This window comes from Bos taurus, chromosome 20 (assembly GCF_002263795.3).
Source record: "Bos taurus isolate L1 Dominette 01449 registration number 42190680 breed Hereford chromosome 20, ARS-UCD2.0, whole genome shotgun sequence".
In the NCBI taxonomy this organism is placed as follows: domain Eukaryota; kingdom Metazoa; phylum Chordata; class Mammalia; order Artiodactyla; family Bovidae; genus Bos; species Bos taurus.
This window is the reverse complement of record NC_037347.1, coordinates 31,315,378-31,332,415: the sequence shown is the minus strand read 5'-3', so window position 1 is coordinate 31,332,415 and position 17,038 is coordinate 31,315,378. Positions and strand designations below refer to the sequence as shown.

The 17,038-nt window shown below is 36.4% G+C and overlaps 1 protein-coding gene across 3 annotated transcripts in view; it reads right to left on the bottom strand.

The window, feature by feature from the left end:
* Positions 1-1,336: 1,336 nt before the first annotated feature.
* Positions 1,337-17,038, bottom strand: part of C20H5orf34 (chromosome 20 C5orf34 homolog) — a 30,775-nt gene continuing 15,073 nt past the window's right edge. For all 3 annotated transcript variants that reach the window (XM_024981270.2, XM_015459074.3, NM_001083426.1), the window contains 8 exons: positions 16,249-16,372; positions 12,324-12,415; positions 11,365-11,434; positions 10,545-10,715; positions 10,018-10,112; positions 8,380-8,478; positions 5,328-5,368; positions 1,337-1,749 (listed from right to left, as the gene is read on the bottom strand). In XM_024981270.2, the coding sequence (XP_024837038.1) occupies positions 1,556-1,749; positions 5,328-5,368; positions 8,380-8,478; positions 10,018-10,112; positions 10,545-10,715; positions 11,365-11,434; positions 12,324-12,415; positions 16,249-16,372 (886 nt within the window). In that variant the 3' untranslated portion in view covers positions 1,337-1,555. The remainder of the gene's footprint in view (positions 1,750-5,327; positions 5,369-8,379; positions 8,479-10,017; positions 10,113-10,544; positions 10,716-11,364; positions 11,435-12,323; positions 12,416-16,248; positions 16,373-17,038) is intronic.

Genomic DNA, 17,038 nt, shown 5'->3' with positions numbered 1-17,038 from the left:
CAAAGAACACCCAGGGCGGATCTCCTTCACAATGGACTGGTTGGATCTCCCTGCAGTCCAAGGGACTCTCAAGAGTCTTCTCCAACACCACACTTCAAAAGCGTCAATTCTTCGGCGCTCAGCCTTCTTCACAGTCCAACTCTCACATCCATACATGACTACTGGAAAAACCATAGCCTTGACTAGACAGACCTTTGTTGGCAAAGTAATACTCTAGGCTCTGAGCTAATGGGAATGACTCAAGGAGGAAATTATACATATTTTACCTGCACAGCGTAAAAGCTTATTAAACACAGTTATCGCTGAATACATTAACCACAGTGCTTTTAGTCGTGTTATGGACAGTTTTTTTTCTGTCTGAATGCAATAACAATTTGGCATTACCCTTAATGGCAGCATGGGTACATGTCTTACTATAGTCGAGGCTTTCTGGAGTTATTTAGGGACGACATAGATGGTTTCCTGTGACCAAAACAGAACTTAAGTTATTTCTGTGGTCAGTCTGCTGCCCAAAGGGGCTATTCATTTACACACACAGTGTTCACAACATGCCAGACACTATGCTTGTTAATAAGACTATAAAATAACTTTATGGGGCTCAGATTCTAGTGGAAGATATAGACCACAAAGAATAAATATGGTGATGTAATAGTAACTGGGGGAAGACCCTCTGAGGGATATTTGTGCTGATACTTGAGGGTGGCAGGGAGCCCCGTGGGAGAGAAACTGAAGAAAGCATTGTGCTCAAATTGCTTACATTGTATCTCCTAACCTGTTACACTCTTGCTTTTTTCGTTGTGTTTTTCTTGTTTCCTCTGTTGCTTCTTCCCTTTTATGTGAAGAGGCTGGCTGGTCTTCTCAAGAAATCATAAGTTAATTTTATTTCTTGTTATATTTGGTATAATCCTTAAGTCTTTTTGGAAGTATGGTTTTGTTCTTTCGCAATAGGTGCAATAAATAGTACTTTTGGTGAGCTTATTTCTCTTTTGGTTTCATGTATTTTGTAGCATAAATCTTTTGAGATATTCAAAACAAATGAAAATATTTGGTAACATGAGACAAATTCAGATAAAATTTAGTCTTAGCTGAAGTGCTCCATTCTTAGCTTGCAGCGATATTGCCCACATTAAGGTTTTTTTTTTTTTGAAAGAGCTGATTCTCTTTTCATAGATCTGCTGAAAAATACTTGGAGAGACTAAATAGCAAATGACCAATGCACACAATTCTGCATATTAAAAATAAAAAAAAACTTGATTAATAGTGAATGCTCCACAAGACAAAACAGCAACAACTCTAAAGTTTTATAAAATTTTCTTCTCAAATCTGAGATACATTGTTCAAGTTTCTTAAATGGTTCTTTATTAATTATATACAAATATATACTTTAAAATTTACAAGTTAGATAAAACACCTCCAAAGTTAGATATCATTTCTCATATAATCATTGTACACAAGTCATGTATATATATAATTTCTTGGCTTTCTAGTAATATTCTACCAATCACTTGAAATAATATCCTCAGGGTTTAATAATATATTTTACTAATTCCATTTTTCACCATTTAGAGTTTGATAGAAGATTGTCAATATCCTGAAGGATTTCAGAGGTTTTTTTCAATGCCACTGATACACTCTTTTCATTAACTTCTTTTAGCAAGGTTTCTGAAGATTTTGGTTTACAACGATCCAAAGACTGTTTGTTTTTCTTGTTAGAAGTCTGGTTTAGGACACCACTACTCTCCAATAACACTAAGTTGCTTAGTTAAGGAGCTTTCCCCCTATACAGAAAACCTAGCCTTCATATTAAAATATTATTTTTCTATTGGGAGGAAGATCTCTTGGATTCATAATAGAGTTGGGATGTCAGAATTTATCAAGTCTATCCCTTATATAAATGAAGAAACTAGTTAGAATATAAGAAGGGGAAAGGAAAGGAAAAGTCTGTATTTGGATGGAAGTTTGGTGACAGGGAGGAAATGAATTAAAATCTTAGTAACATTTCTTTAAGGGCTTCCAGGTAGCTAAGAATCTGCCTGCAATGCAGGAGACCGAGGTTCGATCCCTGGGTAGGGCAGATCCCCTGAAAGAAATGGCAACCCACTCCAGTATTCTTGCCTGGGAAATCCCATGGACAGTGGAGCCTAGGGGGCTACAGTCCATGGGGCTGCAAGAGTTGAACATGACTTAGTGACTAAACAACAACATTTCTTTAAGTGATGAAGTGATTTGGCAATGAAAGGGAACAAAGTAGGGGTGAGAGGAATATGAACAATCTGTGCAGGGTATTTTTAAATAACTTAAAACATCTAGAATGAAAATAAATGTGTCCGCTATTTCAGACAATGGCATCCTACTCCAGTACTCTTGCCTGGAAAATCCCATGGACAGAGGAGCCTAGTAGGCTGCAGTCCATGGGGTCACGAAGAGTCGGACATGACTGAGCGAATTCCCTTTCACTTTTCACTTTCATGCATTGGAGAAGGAAATGGCAACCCACTCCAGTGTTCTTGCCTGGAGAATCCCAGGGACGGGCGAGCCTGGTGGGCTGCTGTCTGTGGGGTCACACAGAGCCGGACATGACTGAAGTGACTTAGCAGCAGCAGCAGCAGCTATTTCAGAGCTACTTTATTTGAATAGGATTATCGAAAAATAAGAGGATAAAAGAAATTTAGATGAGTGGGATAGGAATGCACAGAACAAAAGGTTTAACAAGAAAAAGAAGTAGGAGTCCAGTCTAAGCTGGTAACAGAGGAAGTTCCTGAACTCACCTCCTCCCACAAACACATTGAATCTACGTTACATACAGAGCAATTCTCACTGTCAGAAATGTAGGAACTACCCAAGTGACTGCTATACACTGAATGAATAAGAAAACATCAGCAATGAAAGAAATGGGTAAGAATGAGACAGGCTTTCACTATAAACCCCACCCTCAGCACAATAGGGGGGAATTCACAATTCCCAGCTTTACTCTGAGGAGTAAAGGGTTTAGACCCAAGATCTAATGCTTTAATTTTTTAAGACTTCCAAGTGTGGGACAAGCCCCTAAAACTCCTAGCTCTGAGCAGACAAACACTCATCTCCCAATCTTTGCCTAAAAGCGGCCTGTCTGCTACTTTAAAAGCTTCTAGGACTTCCCTGGTGGTCCACTGGCCACTCTCCCAACGCAGAGGGCCCGGGCTCCATCCCTAGTTCTACTCAGGGAACTAGATCCCACATGCTGCAACTAAATATCCTACATGCTGCAAAAAAGATCAAAGATCCTGCATGCTGCAACTAAGACCCAGCGCAGACAAATTTTTAAAAAGTTTCTAATTTAGCACACACCTAGGGGCAGAGTATAATCCCCTGCAGAGGAAGGCTGGCAGGTGATATCTCCATATTCCTTCTCTGGCCTGCTCTAGGTTGTTTCTGTCTCCCTGGAAGGAGCTTATACACAATAGAAAAGATCAATGAAAAAAGGCTGGCTTTTTTTTTTTTTTTTCGCAAAAATAAAATGAACAAAACTTTAGCTAGACTTATCAAGAAAAAAAGAGAGCTCAAATTAGTGAAAGAGGGGAAATTACAACCAATACCATATAATACAAAGGATCATAATATACTATGAACAATTATAGACCAACATATTGGACAAGTTAAATGGATGGATTCCTAGAAACATACAACCCACCAAGGATGAATCCAGACCAACTGCTAGTAAGGAAATTGAATCAGTAACCAAACACCTCCCGACACAGATGGTTTCACTGGTGAATTCTACTAAATATTTAAACCAATCATTTCCAAAAAATAGAAGAGGAGAAAATACTTCAAAACTGATTTTATGAGGCCAGGATTACCCTGATAACCAGAACCAGATAAAGACACTACAAGAAAAGAAAATTATAGGCCAATATCCCTGATGAACACACATGCAAAAGTCCTCAACAAAATATTAGCAAATTGAATACAATAATATATTAAAATGGTCATATACATGATCAAGCAGGATTTATCCCAGGGATACAGGGATGGTTCAACATATGAAAATATGATACACCACATGAAAAATGAAGGACTGAAGTCATATAATCTCAATAGATGCAGAAAAACACTCAACAAACTGGATATAGAGGCAATATACTTCAACATAATAAAGATCATATATGATTAGCCCACAGCTAATACAGTCAACAGTGAAAAGTATACTACAACAAAAGATCCTCATGATGCAATGAAGATCCCACATGCTGCAACCAAGACCAGATGCAGGCAAATACAGACATTTTTAAAAAGAAAATAAAAATAAAGTTTATATATATATATATGTGTATATATATGAAAGATATAACTAGTGTTGGTAAGGATGTGGAGAAAAGAGAACCATTGTGTACTTTGGGAGAAATATAAATTGGTACAGCTACTATGGAAAACAGTATGGAAGTTTCCTCAAAAAATTATAGACAGAACTACCATATGATCCAGCAATCCCACTTCTGGGTATATATATCCAAAAGAAATGAAAACAGTCTACTGAAGAGAGATCTGCACTCCTATGTTCATAGTAGTTAAATATGGAAATAACCTATTGTCCACTGTTGGATGAATGGATAAAGATGATTTCCACATATATACACACAATAGAATACTATTCAGCCATGAGAAAGAAGGAAATCCTGCCATTTGCAACAACATGGATGGACCTAGAAGGCATTTTGCTAAGTGAAATAAGTAGAGGAAGACAAATATCAATACTATATGGTGTCACTCATATGTAGAATTTTTAAAAAAAGTCAAACTCATAGAAACAGAATGCAGAGTAGTAGTTGCCAGGGGCTGGGTGGTGGGGAAAGAGGGAGAAGTTAGTAAAAGCATATAAACTTTCAGCTATAAGATGAATAAAGTCTAAGGATCTAATGTATAACATGATGACTGTAGTTGATAATATTGTGCTGTATGACTGAAGTTTGCTGAGAGGGTGGAAATCAGATGTTCTCATCCCTCTTGTCCCCAAGAAAAAGAGAGGTGGAAGATATGTGAAGTGATGCTTGGGTTTATTAACAAGATAGGGTAATCTTTTCACAATGCATATGTGGGTCAGGTCACTGTGAGGTACTATTTAAATACCTTACAGTTTTTTCAATTATACCTCAATGAAGCTGAAATTTTTAAAAAAATAATAGTAAATAAAAATCATACAGATTTTACAAAAGAAAGAAGTCAGAGACAGTTCTCAGTTATAATGTTAGGACATAATAATATAAGTGTGAAAGTCTCCATATGCTAGCTTAAGCCTACAAGGGAAAGAGAGAAATCGTGCAGGACATTACATTATGCTTAAAGGATACAATTAAACTTCTGTATCTTTTCAAGTTCAGAAGCCACAGACCTGTGCCAAAAAAAAAAAAAAGGTTAATGCCAGTTGTCTGATTCTCTTATATCCACAATATTTCAAATAAGCATAGTTATTTTTTTCATAAAGATCAGAATTTTTAACAGAGAAGAACCTAGAAATTAAGAATTCTCTTTATATTGACTTTATTCAGCCACAGATCACCTTGACTCAACTGATAGTCTTTCACGAGTTAGTGGGCTTCCCAGATAGTGCAGTGGTAAAGAATCTGGTTGCCAATGCAGAAGCTGCGGATTCAATCCCTGAGTCATGAAGATCCCCTGGAGGAGGAAATGGCAACCCACTCCAGTATTCTTGCCTGGAAAATTCCATGGACAGAGGAGCCTGGCGGGCTATAGTCCATGGGGTTGCAATGAGTCAGACACAACTGAGGATGCACTCAAGCATGAGTGAGGCAAGTGAATAGAAATCCTCCATCCCAAGGACTTCTGAATTCAGTATCGAGGTTGGAAGGTAATGAGCCTTTCTGGTATAACTCAGTACTGATCTGGCATACCTTCTACTTTCCTCCACAAGGTTTACTCAAACTTTAAAAAACTACTAAAATCTCATCACTGCTATGAAAGAAATGCTCTCTCCTTTGAATTCCTATACCATTATGTTAATTAATCATAAATTTCTTTGTAATGCCTTTTCTTGATCAATTTAACTTTTAAATCTTCACACCTAGATAGTTTCTTTGGAGGAGAAGGGATCTTACACATACAGTAAGACCTCATTTATATGGAACTTTTAGGGAATGGGTGGTCTCTAGAGCTAACTTTTTATACAACTGAATTAGGTGTCCAAACATAACTATTTTCTATTAAATTTCTTCTGGAATAGACTAATCATTTCATTGTTTTCTTAAACGAAGCATACTAAACATTCTTTTCTCTTTGGCTTGAAGGGTTAACATGAACACTGACTCTCACCATGTTCCATAGAAACAGGCACTGGCAACCAGTATTGGGTAGAAGGCTGAATGTGTACAAATCCAGGAGAACCTTTTATGTGTATGTTGCCTATTCCCTCATCACTAGATGAAACGTGAGCACTGGCACACAACTAGAAAATAGTGTAACTGTACTAGCTCTCTGCAAAATTAACGAGGACATTCACGTCTAAAACGTCTCTCTATTCAGTCACTAGAAAAGTCTTTTCACAGTTCACAAAAGGGTAAAAGACTTGTCTGCTTTACTGACTTTATTATATACAATGGACCTTGTCAGCCTGCACTCTTCCCTTGTACTCCAGCCTATGGATGGAGAATAAGAGAAATATATCATCATTTTAAGTATCTGTAGTAAAGACTTGGATGTGACTTACTCTAAAATCTGCTGACTCTTCATCATTGCAAAACACACACTCCCTCCACCCTTTCACACATGAGAAGCATTTTCTGGGTGTAAGCAACAACACAAACTACCTTTAAGGCTGTTGCTCATACGATAAGCCAATCTCTTATGAGATATCTCCTATTTTTTGACAAGTATCCTTATTAAAAAGTCGAACCAGTAAGCTAATAATAGAAGTTGAGTTGGAAAAAAAATACTGAAATACAATTTAGGTAGTTGTTTATTATGTGACCTCTTCTCTTCCTTCAACCCTTTCACTTTTATAAGAAAACAAGAATCACAGTGCAGACGTCTTAGGCTTTGCGAGGGGAATGGAGCTGTTGCACGCACTGTGCTTCCCTTCCCCACTCCTCAATTTCTTGTCTCCCCTCTGCTCTGCATTGCTTCCACCCATAGCTGCTTTCACCAATCTGTACTTCTCTCAACTGCTCAATTCTCAGTTTGTCTTGACAGCTACCCTCTTCTAAGCTTTCATACAAAAAGGCTAACGTTTTATAAATTTTGACAGCTAAGCAATAATGAAGTAACCAATTTTATAGCCATGCACAATTTCCCTTTCTTCCCAACCATATTTTTTGCTACCTATTGAGGCAACTTTTCTGTTCCTACATAGCTGAAGAGATGGACCAAAGCTGAATCCTTAAGATATCTGGGTATTCAAATAACATCCACTGATTTGATTGTACCTCTTTCTCTAAGTAACTCAGGAAAACGTTATCACCTTAATGTTTATATTTTTCACCACACTATGCTAAGTACCTTACAACTTAAGTTTATTTTTTGGCCACACCACATGGCATGTGGGATCCTCTTCAACCAGGGACTGAGCCCACACACCCTGCAGTGGGAAGCATGGTGTCTTCCACTACTGGATGGCCAGGCAAGTCCACAACTGACTTAAATTTAAAGCTTCCTAAATTTTTCCTGGTATCCTCCTTTTGTAATGTACCCACAGTGACAATGACTTTCCCAAGATTCTTTGTTTTTGTCATTTTTTCCCCATATAGGAACTTACAATTCTCTGAAGTCTGAATTCCCCTTATAAGATCTATTCCTATCCATCAAGGTCACACTATACCCAAGAAACAAGTGTCTGCTCCACAAAAACGTCTTACTGTCTCCACAAGCCAAAATATCCTTTTTCATTTCTACACTTGCTTCCGCTCTAAATGTCTTAACTCCTTCAAAGCCCAGTTCCAGTCCTCTGCACACAGAAAGGTAAGCAGGAGGGACTGAAATCTTGCTTTATTTGTTGATTTGTCAATTAATTTGAGGGAGACAATTAATATAATAGAAATTATTTAAAAATCAAGTTTTTCTGAAAGCTTGTTAGTCAACATTTTATTTCCTTTAATATTACTAAAAAAAAAAAAAAACTCTAAAGTTTTCTATAAAGTATCCAGGATGAATTTTTTACACTAAGAGTCACCCATTTTGATATGAAGTTTTCAATGCAGTTTTCTGATCTTTAGATGAAACATACTATGATGAAATGTAATAAATGAGATATCCTATTAAAGATAAATTATTGTCAAGATTTAAGCTATCAAAAAAAATCATACTGGTTAAATATATTTAAGAGAAAGTTTTCTTGGGGAGAGGATTAGTTGGCTCTTCTACACAGATTAAGTTTAAAATAAATATAAATACCAGCTTTCTTCAGGAACAGAAGATGAAGGATGTATGGGTATTTCTTGCTGACTAATCTGGGTCAGCCTTCTGCACCATGATATTACTGTTGTCACATATCTAGATTGAACACATTAAGAGAGATGTTTGAAAAATGAAAATGTAGAATATTTATAAAAATCTTCAAAAAATTATTAATTTGGGGAAAAAATTCTAAAGTAGGGCTATTTGAAAATTTGTTTTCATTGGTAAAAGAAAAAGGCCAGTTTTTCTCATTCATCAGAAATGATTTACATTCATGATTAATAAAAATGAGATTTAAGAATCAGAACAAAGGTAACACTTAGATTTAATTCCAAGTTCAAATGCCTAAATTCTCTTTTTAGTTTCTAAAGTAAAATGAGTTTCATTAAATTTTATCACAAAAATATCTCTATATACATGACTAAGTGAGTATTTACTTTCTAAAATTTAAACCAGAACACACCTATTAACACACACACACATTCATAATTATATATAACTCACTGGATATACAAAGTAAGTATCAAGTTCAATAAAATGAATGATCTGGAATGACTGGCTGAAATAAACAGTATGCTTGCTAAATACAAATTTGCTTATCTTTTGAGGCAAATTATTCAAACTACCAATAAATGTTGGAGCATTTAAATTAAAATGCAATAAATCCCAACAGGAAAATAAATTAAGAGGTAAAACAGCAGTTGTTTTGTGAGGATCCTCAAGTAAAACTGCTGACATGTCAAGAACATCACAAGAAGAATGATTATTATAACAAATTCCATAAGCCAAAAAAGAAAAAGCACACTCATGAAAAAGCTGACTTCAATAATCTTCTCCATTAAAAAAAATTAATTTATTTATTTATCTGCTCTTAGTTTGCAGCATGTGGGTTCTAGTTCCCTGACCAGGTATCAAACCCAGGTCCCCTGCGTTGGAAGCACAGAGCCTTAGCCACTGGCCCACCATGGAACCCCTAATCTTCTCCATTTAAGAATAATCATCAGCTAGTTTATTTCTCTTTATAGAAATATACGTAAGTTTAGCTATTTGTGGCTGTAAACTTTATTTCAAATCAGTTAGCAGATTAATGGGCTTCCCAGGTGGCACAGCGGTTAAGAATCCACCTGCCAATGCAGGAGATGCAGGAGATATGGGATAGATCCCATCCAGAGTAGGATATAGCAACCCACATCAGTATTCTTGTCTGGAAAATTCCATGGACAGAGGAGTCTGGAGGGTTACAGTCCATGGGGTGGCAAAGGGTCGGACACAACTGAGCATGCACACACTATGGGATTAATTAGTTAATTCGTTAACACGGCTGACCACAGTCCAACCTCCATAGCAAGCCAGTTGTAACATATTTATTTTGAAAAATCACTAGAATACAGATGGAAATGATTAAAGCTGATCTGATCTATTTAGTTATGCTAGAGGACAATATAATTGTAAATTCTGAAACCTGCTGAAATGACTTCAAGCCACATGGAAAAACTAAAAGTATATATATAATATTTAAATGTTTATATGCTTCCTCTTGGTCTAAAACTAAGTTAAATAATATAAATGCTTCCTCCATCTAAAAGGAAGTTATTTACTAACATGAAGTTATTTTTTTTAATTGTTTTTCAGTACCTTTCATATGGTCTGGGATGTTGAATTTGAATTAACTGATTTTGTCCATCAGGAAAAGTTAACTTACACCAACCTAAGGTGAGACCTCGATTTACCTGAGGAAACAAGCAGGAAAGGTAAGTTTTATTATTCTAGAACTGAAAAACAAAACAAAACCTCCTTACTTAATTTTCAATTAAAATAAGTAGATGAATCATTAAAACTTTATTTTGACTAACTTAAAAGTTATATTTTACAAGGGATATGGATATTATTTAATCACCACTCTTATATAGGTAATTATCAAAAGAACAAAAATACTAATCCTTTTCTCTATAATGAAGTTATCTTTATAAAAATGAGGATTTGTCATACCTTTCTGATTTTTGATGGGAAATCCAATGAGCTTAGTAAAGCCTCTTGACAGATTTTATACTTCAAAAAATAAACTGAGATAGTGTAGAGAACATCATGTTTTCTTTGTACTATTTCCACAGATTAAAAAAAAAAACTGATAAAAGAGAGATTTCAGCCTGAAGTATAATTACCTGTCTCTTTTCAATAAAAGAGCCAAAATTCCAATTCAGGGTTAAAGTAATGCCATCTAAAAAGATAGCATGTACTTTGTCATCTGAGTACGCAAGAAATCTTCCCACACCAGGCACGAACGATTCTCTCAAAAGCAAAGGCAGTACACTGCTGTCATTTATTCCAGGCACCTAAAACCAGAAAATAAAAACAGCAGGAAACAGAGTTATGCACTAACAAGACTGAAATGATAAATGAACTCTGAGGCAACTTCAGATTCTCATTCAGAAGTTGAATATTGCAGAATCCTTAGACATGTTCTGACTTTTCCGGAAGTGGCTATCCAAGAGTCCATTATGAGCAGATTAAGTTCTAGTATCTTTGGAAAGTCACCATTCTGCTAAACTTTATATAGAAAACAGACAAAGAATAGGAACTACAGCAACACAGAGATTTATAATAAAAGTAGTATAAATACAGAAATCAAGGTCTGAGAATCACTTCCTCCAAGTCAACATTTAAAAAAAAAACTTACTTTTACAGTTATGAACATAGAGTAGTGTAATATGTTTTAAAAGAACTGTTTTTACCTACTTCAAATCCAATCAACTCCCCTGCCCTTCCCCCTCTACTAAGAAAGAAGAAACAAAAACAAACTATATACAGTAAAAGCATAATGCAACAGGCATTTTGTAGTGTTTATTAAGTGGATTTTTTAATAAACCAGTACTCATGTGACAAAGAATTTCTCACATGACTTGGATGAAAGTAATTTGAACTTATAAGTATGTACACAAATAACAAAATGATTAAAAATATCTTGCTTTTAAAATAAGATACCATTTTCCAGCAGCATACACGGTAGTTATGGCTTAAAGAGAGCCTCATCTTGGCACAATGCTGAAGAATTCTGTGAACAAGAAAAATACTTAGACATTTGCAAATATTGTCGTTTTCCAATTCTAGCAACCCATTCTCACTGCTATAGAACTTGAGGCAAGTAACTCATTTCCACAAAAATATGTTTGGACCTCTTTTCTTCCTTAAGCCCCTAAAAGGAATCTACTTATTGTTGCTTCTCTTTGTGCTAATCTTACACAGTTAAGGTTATTCCTCTAATTTTTGGCAATGAAAAGAATCCAAATGGAGAGAATTTTCAGAATTTGCTCTTTTTAAGAAGTGACAGACGCACAGCACGTGAAAGGTATGGTATAGACCAAGGGTGGCGGGGATGTGAATCAACTTCCCTGGAAAATCAAATGACCAATTCCGCTCCTTCAAATCTACTTTGGAAGTTGCTTAGACATAAGTCTATAAAAACAATTTAGTTGAACAATCCGCTTTCATCCCTCTAGGCACCACAGACTGATTAATTAATTAAAAAACACATGAGCCAGAGAACCAAACTACAGTTCGTCTTCTGTTCACTCTCAGAAATCAAGATCGCTTCTAGGACAATGAAGAAATATGACGATTTAGAAGTATCATCACACCTTCAGCTTGATCCCAAGGGACAACAACGATGCCTCCAGCACCCAGAGAAAAGGCACATGTTTTCTACTAGCGGTTGCTCACCACATATGGATATTTCTCCATATTTAACTTCAAAGCCAGAAGTGCTCTTACAATGACATCGTGAACACTTTATTTTATAAATGATGAGACCAGAAAAGCTGACAGATTTTACTAAAGACATTTCCGCTATACCTATCAATTCTTAACCTTATCCTAAGCACTAGAAAATGCATCATGTTTCTCAGACATACAACACCAAATTTAGCTGAACAGGAAGCACTTACCTGGTTGCCTGTTTAATTAGAGAACACACAGAAAACGGACTTCCTGGCCTATCTGGAGGAAGGTTATTTACTGCGTAAGTTTTCTCTTCTCTCTGAAAATTAGTTTAAAATTAAAAAACAAACAAACAAACACCTCAATAATGAAATTTGGCCATTATTACTTAACTATTTTTTTCTTGAAATATTTATCTACATAGTGACAAGGCAAGCAATTATTTTAACTTAATCAAAAACCCATAAAAGGTAAATTTTAAAGGTATTTTATGATGCTTTTCTACTTTCCCAATTTTTTTAAAGTCTAAAATTCCTCCTATCAAAAGTCATCTTATATAAAAAATATAGTCTAATAGCCTATAACTTACTGCTCAATTTAAATCTTGGCTATACTCAAATTAACAAATTAATTTCCCTGTACATTAATAGGAAACCTACTATATAAGTGCCCTTTTCTCTTTAGATACACCCAAAAGACTATTGTATAAGCTTACAGAACTATTTTAATTGAATGACTATACCATTTTGTCATTAAAATTTTTTTTTTATTTATTCGATTGAACCGGGTCTTTGTCACTGCAGGCAGGATCTTTAGTTGCAGCATGAGTGATCTAGTTTCCTGACCAGGGATCAAACTCTGCACTGGGAGCACAGGAGTCTTAGCTACTGGACCACCAGAGACGTTCCCATTTTGTTGTATTTTATTAATGGAAGAACAACTGCTAGCTTGTGTAAGATAATATTCTTTACAGGCTCAATTTCTTGAATTAGAAAAAAATGTTTTTTGTTATTCCTCTGAATAAATAAATATCACAACAGCAACAAGTAACATTTATTAAACAGATACTATGTGCTGGGTGCTATGCTATGTAGTTTGCAAAGGATCATCTCATTTACTCCTCAAAAAAAGCATGAGAGATATGAACCTAATGCTGGAGGGCGAAGTAGCAGTAGAGACCTGAACTAAACCACAAGAGAATGTAGCTCATACTTTACTATCAGTGAGAGAAGATGGGCTTTGAAGTCAGAGCTGGATTCATTTCACAGGTGTGCCACTCACTAAACTACAGTGATGGGCAGGTTAGACAAACTTTTGTTAAGCCTCAGTGTCCACAACCTACGAAACAGGAATACTACCTACAATCCAGACTGTTCCAAGAATTAATGAAATAATGCATTTACAAAGCACCGGGACAGAATTTAGTCTACAGTAGGTAGTCAAAAAACAGTCTCCTCATTTATCCTGGTCTATAGACTTGAGTATCTAAGTCTCTACTGGATATCACAAAGACATTTCAGCTTCAACATATCAAAAATGAAATTACCTTCACTTCATAATCTGCATTTTTTCCCCTGCTTCTTGATTTTCATTATAATCTCAATAGTTTTATACTTAATGTTGGTCTGCCCGGCTAGAATGGAGTTCCGTGAAGGCAGGGGCTTTATCTGTTTGCTGACTTCAATGTGTGCTGTGCTTAGTTGCTCAGCCATGTCTGACTCTTTGTGACCCCCTGGATTGCAGCCCGCCAGGCTCCTTTGTCCGTGGGGATTCTCCAGGCAAGAATACTGGAGTGGGTTTCCACGCCCTCCTCCAAGGGATCTTCCCAACCTCAGCATCTATTAGCCAATTTCACTTAATACTGTCAAGTTGGCCCTCATGAAGGCTGTAAATTGATTGATGAGAGCACCCCTTTCCACACACCCTTGCTGGCAGTAGATATTATCAACCTTTTGACAATTTGATGAGTGAAAAATGTTATATCATTGTTATCTTAATTTGCATTACTTTGATGCAAGTAGTAAAGTTGAACATGTTTTCAAATACTATGGGTTACACAGCACAACCATTCTTATCCTTTACTCATCCTCTATTAGGTTTTTTTTTGGTCTTACACTTAGCCTTTTAATCCATCTGGAATTTATTTTGGAGTGTGTGTTCAAGTAAGGAACAAACAATTTTACTCCAAAAGGAAAGCCAGCTGTTTCTAGATCTTTTCACTCAAGTAGACGGAGAAGAGTGAATGTGTTGTACACAGGGGTCTGAGATGTGAACCCAAAGCAGTCCACCACAAAGGCACAACTTGTCTGGAAGTTCTGTTTTACCCCCAGGACACATGCTGCTATTCCATGATATATTTGCTTCATTATAAAAATTATCAGCCCCTCCCTATGATCAGATCAGATCATTCGCTCAGTCGTGTCCGACCCTTTGTGACCCCATGAATCGCAGCACGCCAGGCCTCCCTGTCCATCACTAACTCCCGGAGTTCACTCAGACTCACGTCCATCGAGTCAGTGATGCCATCCAGCCATCTCATCCTCTGTCGTCCCCTTCTCCTCCTGCCCCCAATCCCTCCCAGCATCAGAGTCTTTTCCAATGAGTCAACTCTTTGCATGAGGTGGCCAAAGTACTGGAGTTTCAGCTTTAGCATCATTCCTTCCAATGATTCCTCCCTATGATACCTCTGAGTAAAACTGAAGCTCCAGGAAGATATTCTGTATTTATCTTGTAGTTTTTTGAACTCTGATAGATGAAGTCAGAAGGTAGATATTTATGCGTACACTCTATGTGCCCGTTGATTATCTCATGCACTATATGTGCGCATACACAAACACACGTACTGCTGGTCATGCTTTCATCTCATCTGCCCATGTGCCTACTGACTGACTACTAGACTGTGGACTCTTGAAGACAGGAGCTCTTTGTCTCCACCCAGTGCTTAGAAGTATCCTTCAAAAATTCAATTAGTATTTACTGAATAAATACTTTCCTATAAATAGACTTCAGGAGGGAATCTGCTCTAATATACAGTAAAATATTTATGAGTGAAATGATTTGAGGTATTTACTTAAAAATAAACAGGGAGTAGAAGGGGCAGCGGGAAGTACAGATGGAGCATGCTGGGTAATGGGTCATGAAGGTCAGTTACACTTGTCTTTCTACTTTTGTATATATTTGAAATTTTCCCTAGTTAAAAAAAAAGAAAAAAAAATCTGCTTAAGTTTTAATTCTTCTCCATAGCAATCTAACCACTCAAATACTCCACTCTGTAAGAGACAGAAAACATATTATATTCCATCCTGCAAAGCAAAGCTGTGTGATACTATGGTGATCCTTATAAAAGGGTGGATTTCAAGTGTCAGACTGGGAACAAGTAAATTTAATTAACAAAATTTCCACATGATGATATTTTGGCCTGATATATTAAATGTATCATGTTGTGTTTTAGTGTTTTCAATGACAGAACAATTCTGTTCAACTTTCTAACTGTTCATAAAGATTTAAGAGTTAAGAAGTGTTTTAAATACCTGTGGTGGGGGGAAAAAAGAATGTGCTTCTTAATGTGCAAATATTAATTCAAAGAAGTATCTGTCCATCTGTCCTAAGTTGTGTTCAACTCTTTGCAACCCCATGGACTGCAGCCCACCAGGCTCTTCTATCCATGGGATTCTCCAGGCAACAATAATGGAGTGGGTTACCATTTCCTTCTCCAGGAGATCTTCCTGACCCAGGGATCGAACCTGTGTCTCTTACGTCTCCTGCACTGGCAGATGGGTTCTTTACCACTAGCGGCATCTGGGGAGCCCTCAAAGAAATGTACTGATTCAAATATCACTCGTTTCAGTGTTTCCATTTGATGAGGTCTATGGCAAAAGAATTACTGGTAGTAAAATTATATTAATTCTCTAGACTAAGAAGTAGTAGCAAGAAATGCTATAAAAGATCACAGTTCCCATATACATATTCAGCATTATTTGGAAACAGCTATCTATCAAAAATCTTCTTGGACCTCCCTGGTGGTCCAGTGATTAAGACCCCTTGTTTCCACTGCAGGGGGCATAGGTTCAATCCCTGTTTGGGGAAGTTTCCCATGCACACACTGTGGCCAAAAAGAGAAAAAAAATCTTCTTGATCTTATTGACAACATACCTCTTCTGATTCTTCTCGAATGGAATAATATGTAAAATAGTTCCCCAAATAAGCTCCTTCTGATTTGAAAACAGATCCATCTCCAGGATAAATCTCTATTGAGTTCATATGTTTATGGGTAAGTCTAGGGAAAAGAAATAATCATTAAAAAATTTTTTTCTTATTGAGATTAAAACATACATGAAGGCAATTTATAGAAGTCAGGCATCTTATCATCCTGGTATTCCACGGACAGTCATGGTGGCTGGCACAGTACAGTCACCAAAGCAATGCCTACTGCATAGGAGTTAAATATGACAACTCTAGAACCTAAAAATAATATTATTCTGTAATAATGAAACTAGTAGAATCAATACCTGATGAATCAGATTAGCTATATGTAAATGGAGCCACCCTAAAAGAAGGTGACTGACTGTACCTGGAGCAGCCAGGTACAATAAAGGTATTGGGTATATAATGTATAAAAACTCAAGCCAAGTCAATTTATTGAAACATGTATAAAGAATATATTATCAGAAGTGGGTGGATTTAGGTCCCATTTGTTTATTTTTATTTCCATTACGCTAGAAGGTGGATCCAAAAAGATATTGCTGTGATTTACATCAAGAGTGTTCTGCCTATATTTTCCTCTAGGAGTTTTATAGTATATGGTCTTACATTTAGGTCTCTCAATCCATTTTGAGTTATTTTGTATACGGTGTTAGAGAATGTTCTAAGTTCATTCTTTTACATGTTTTCTAGCACCACTTCTTGAAGAAGTGTCTCTTCCATTGCACAGTCTTGCCTTCTT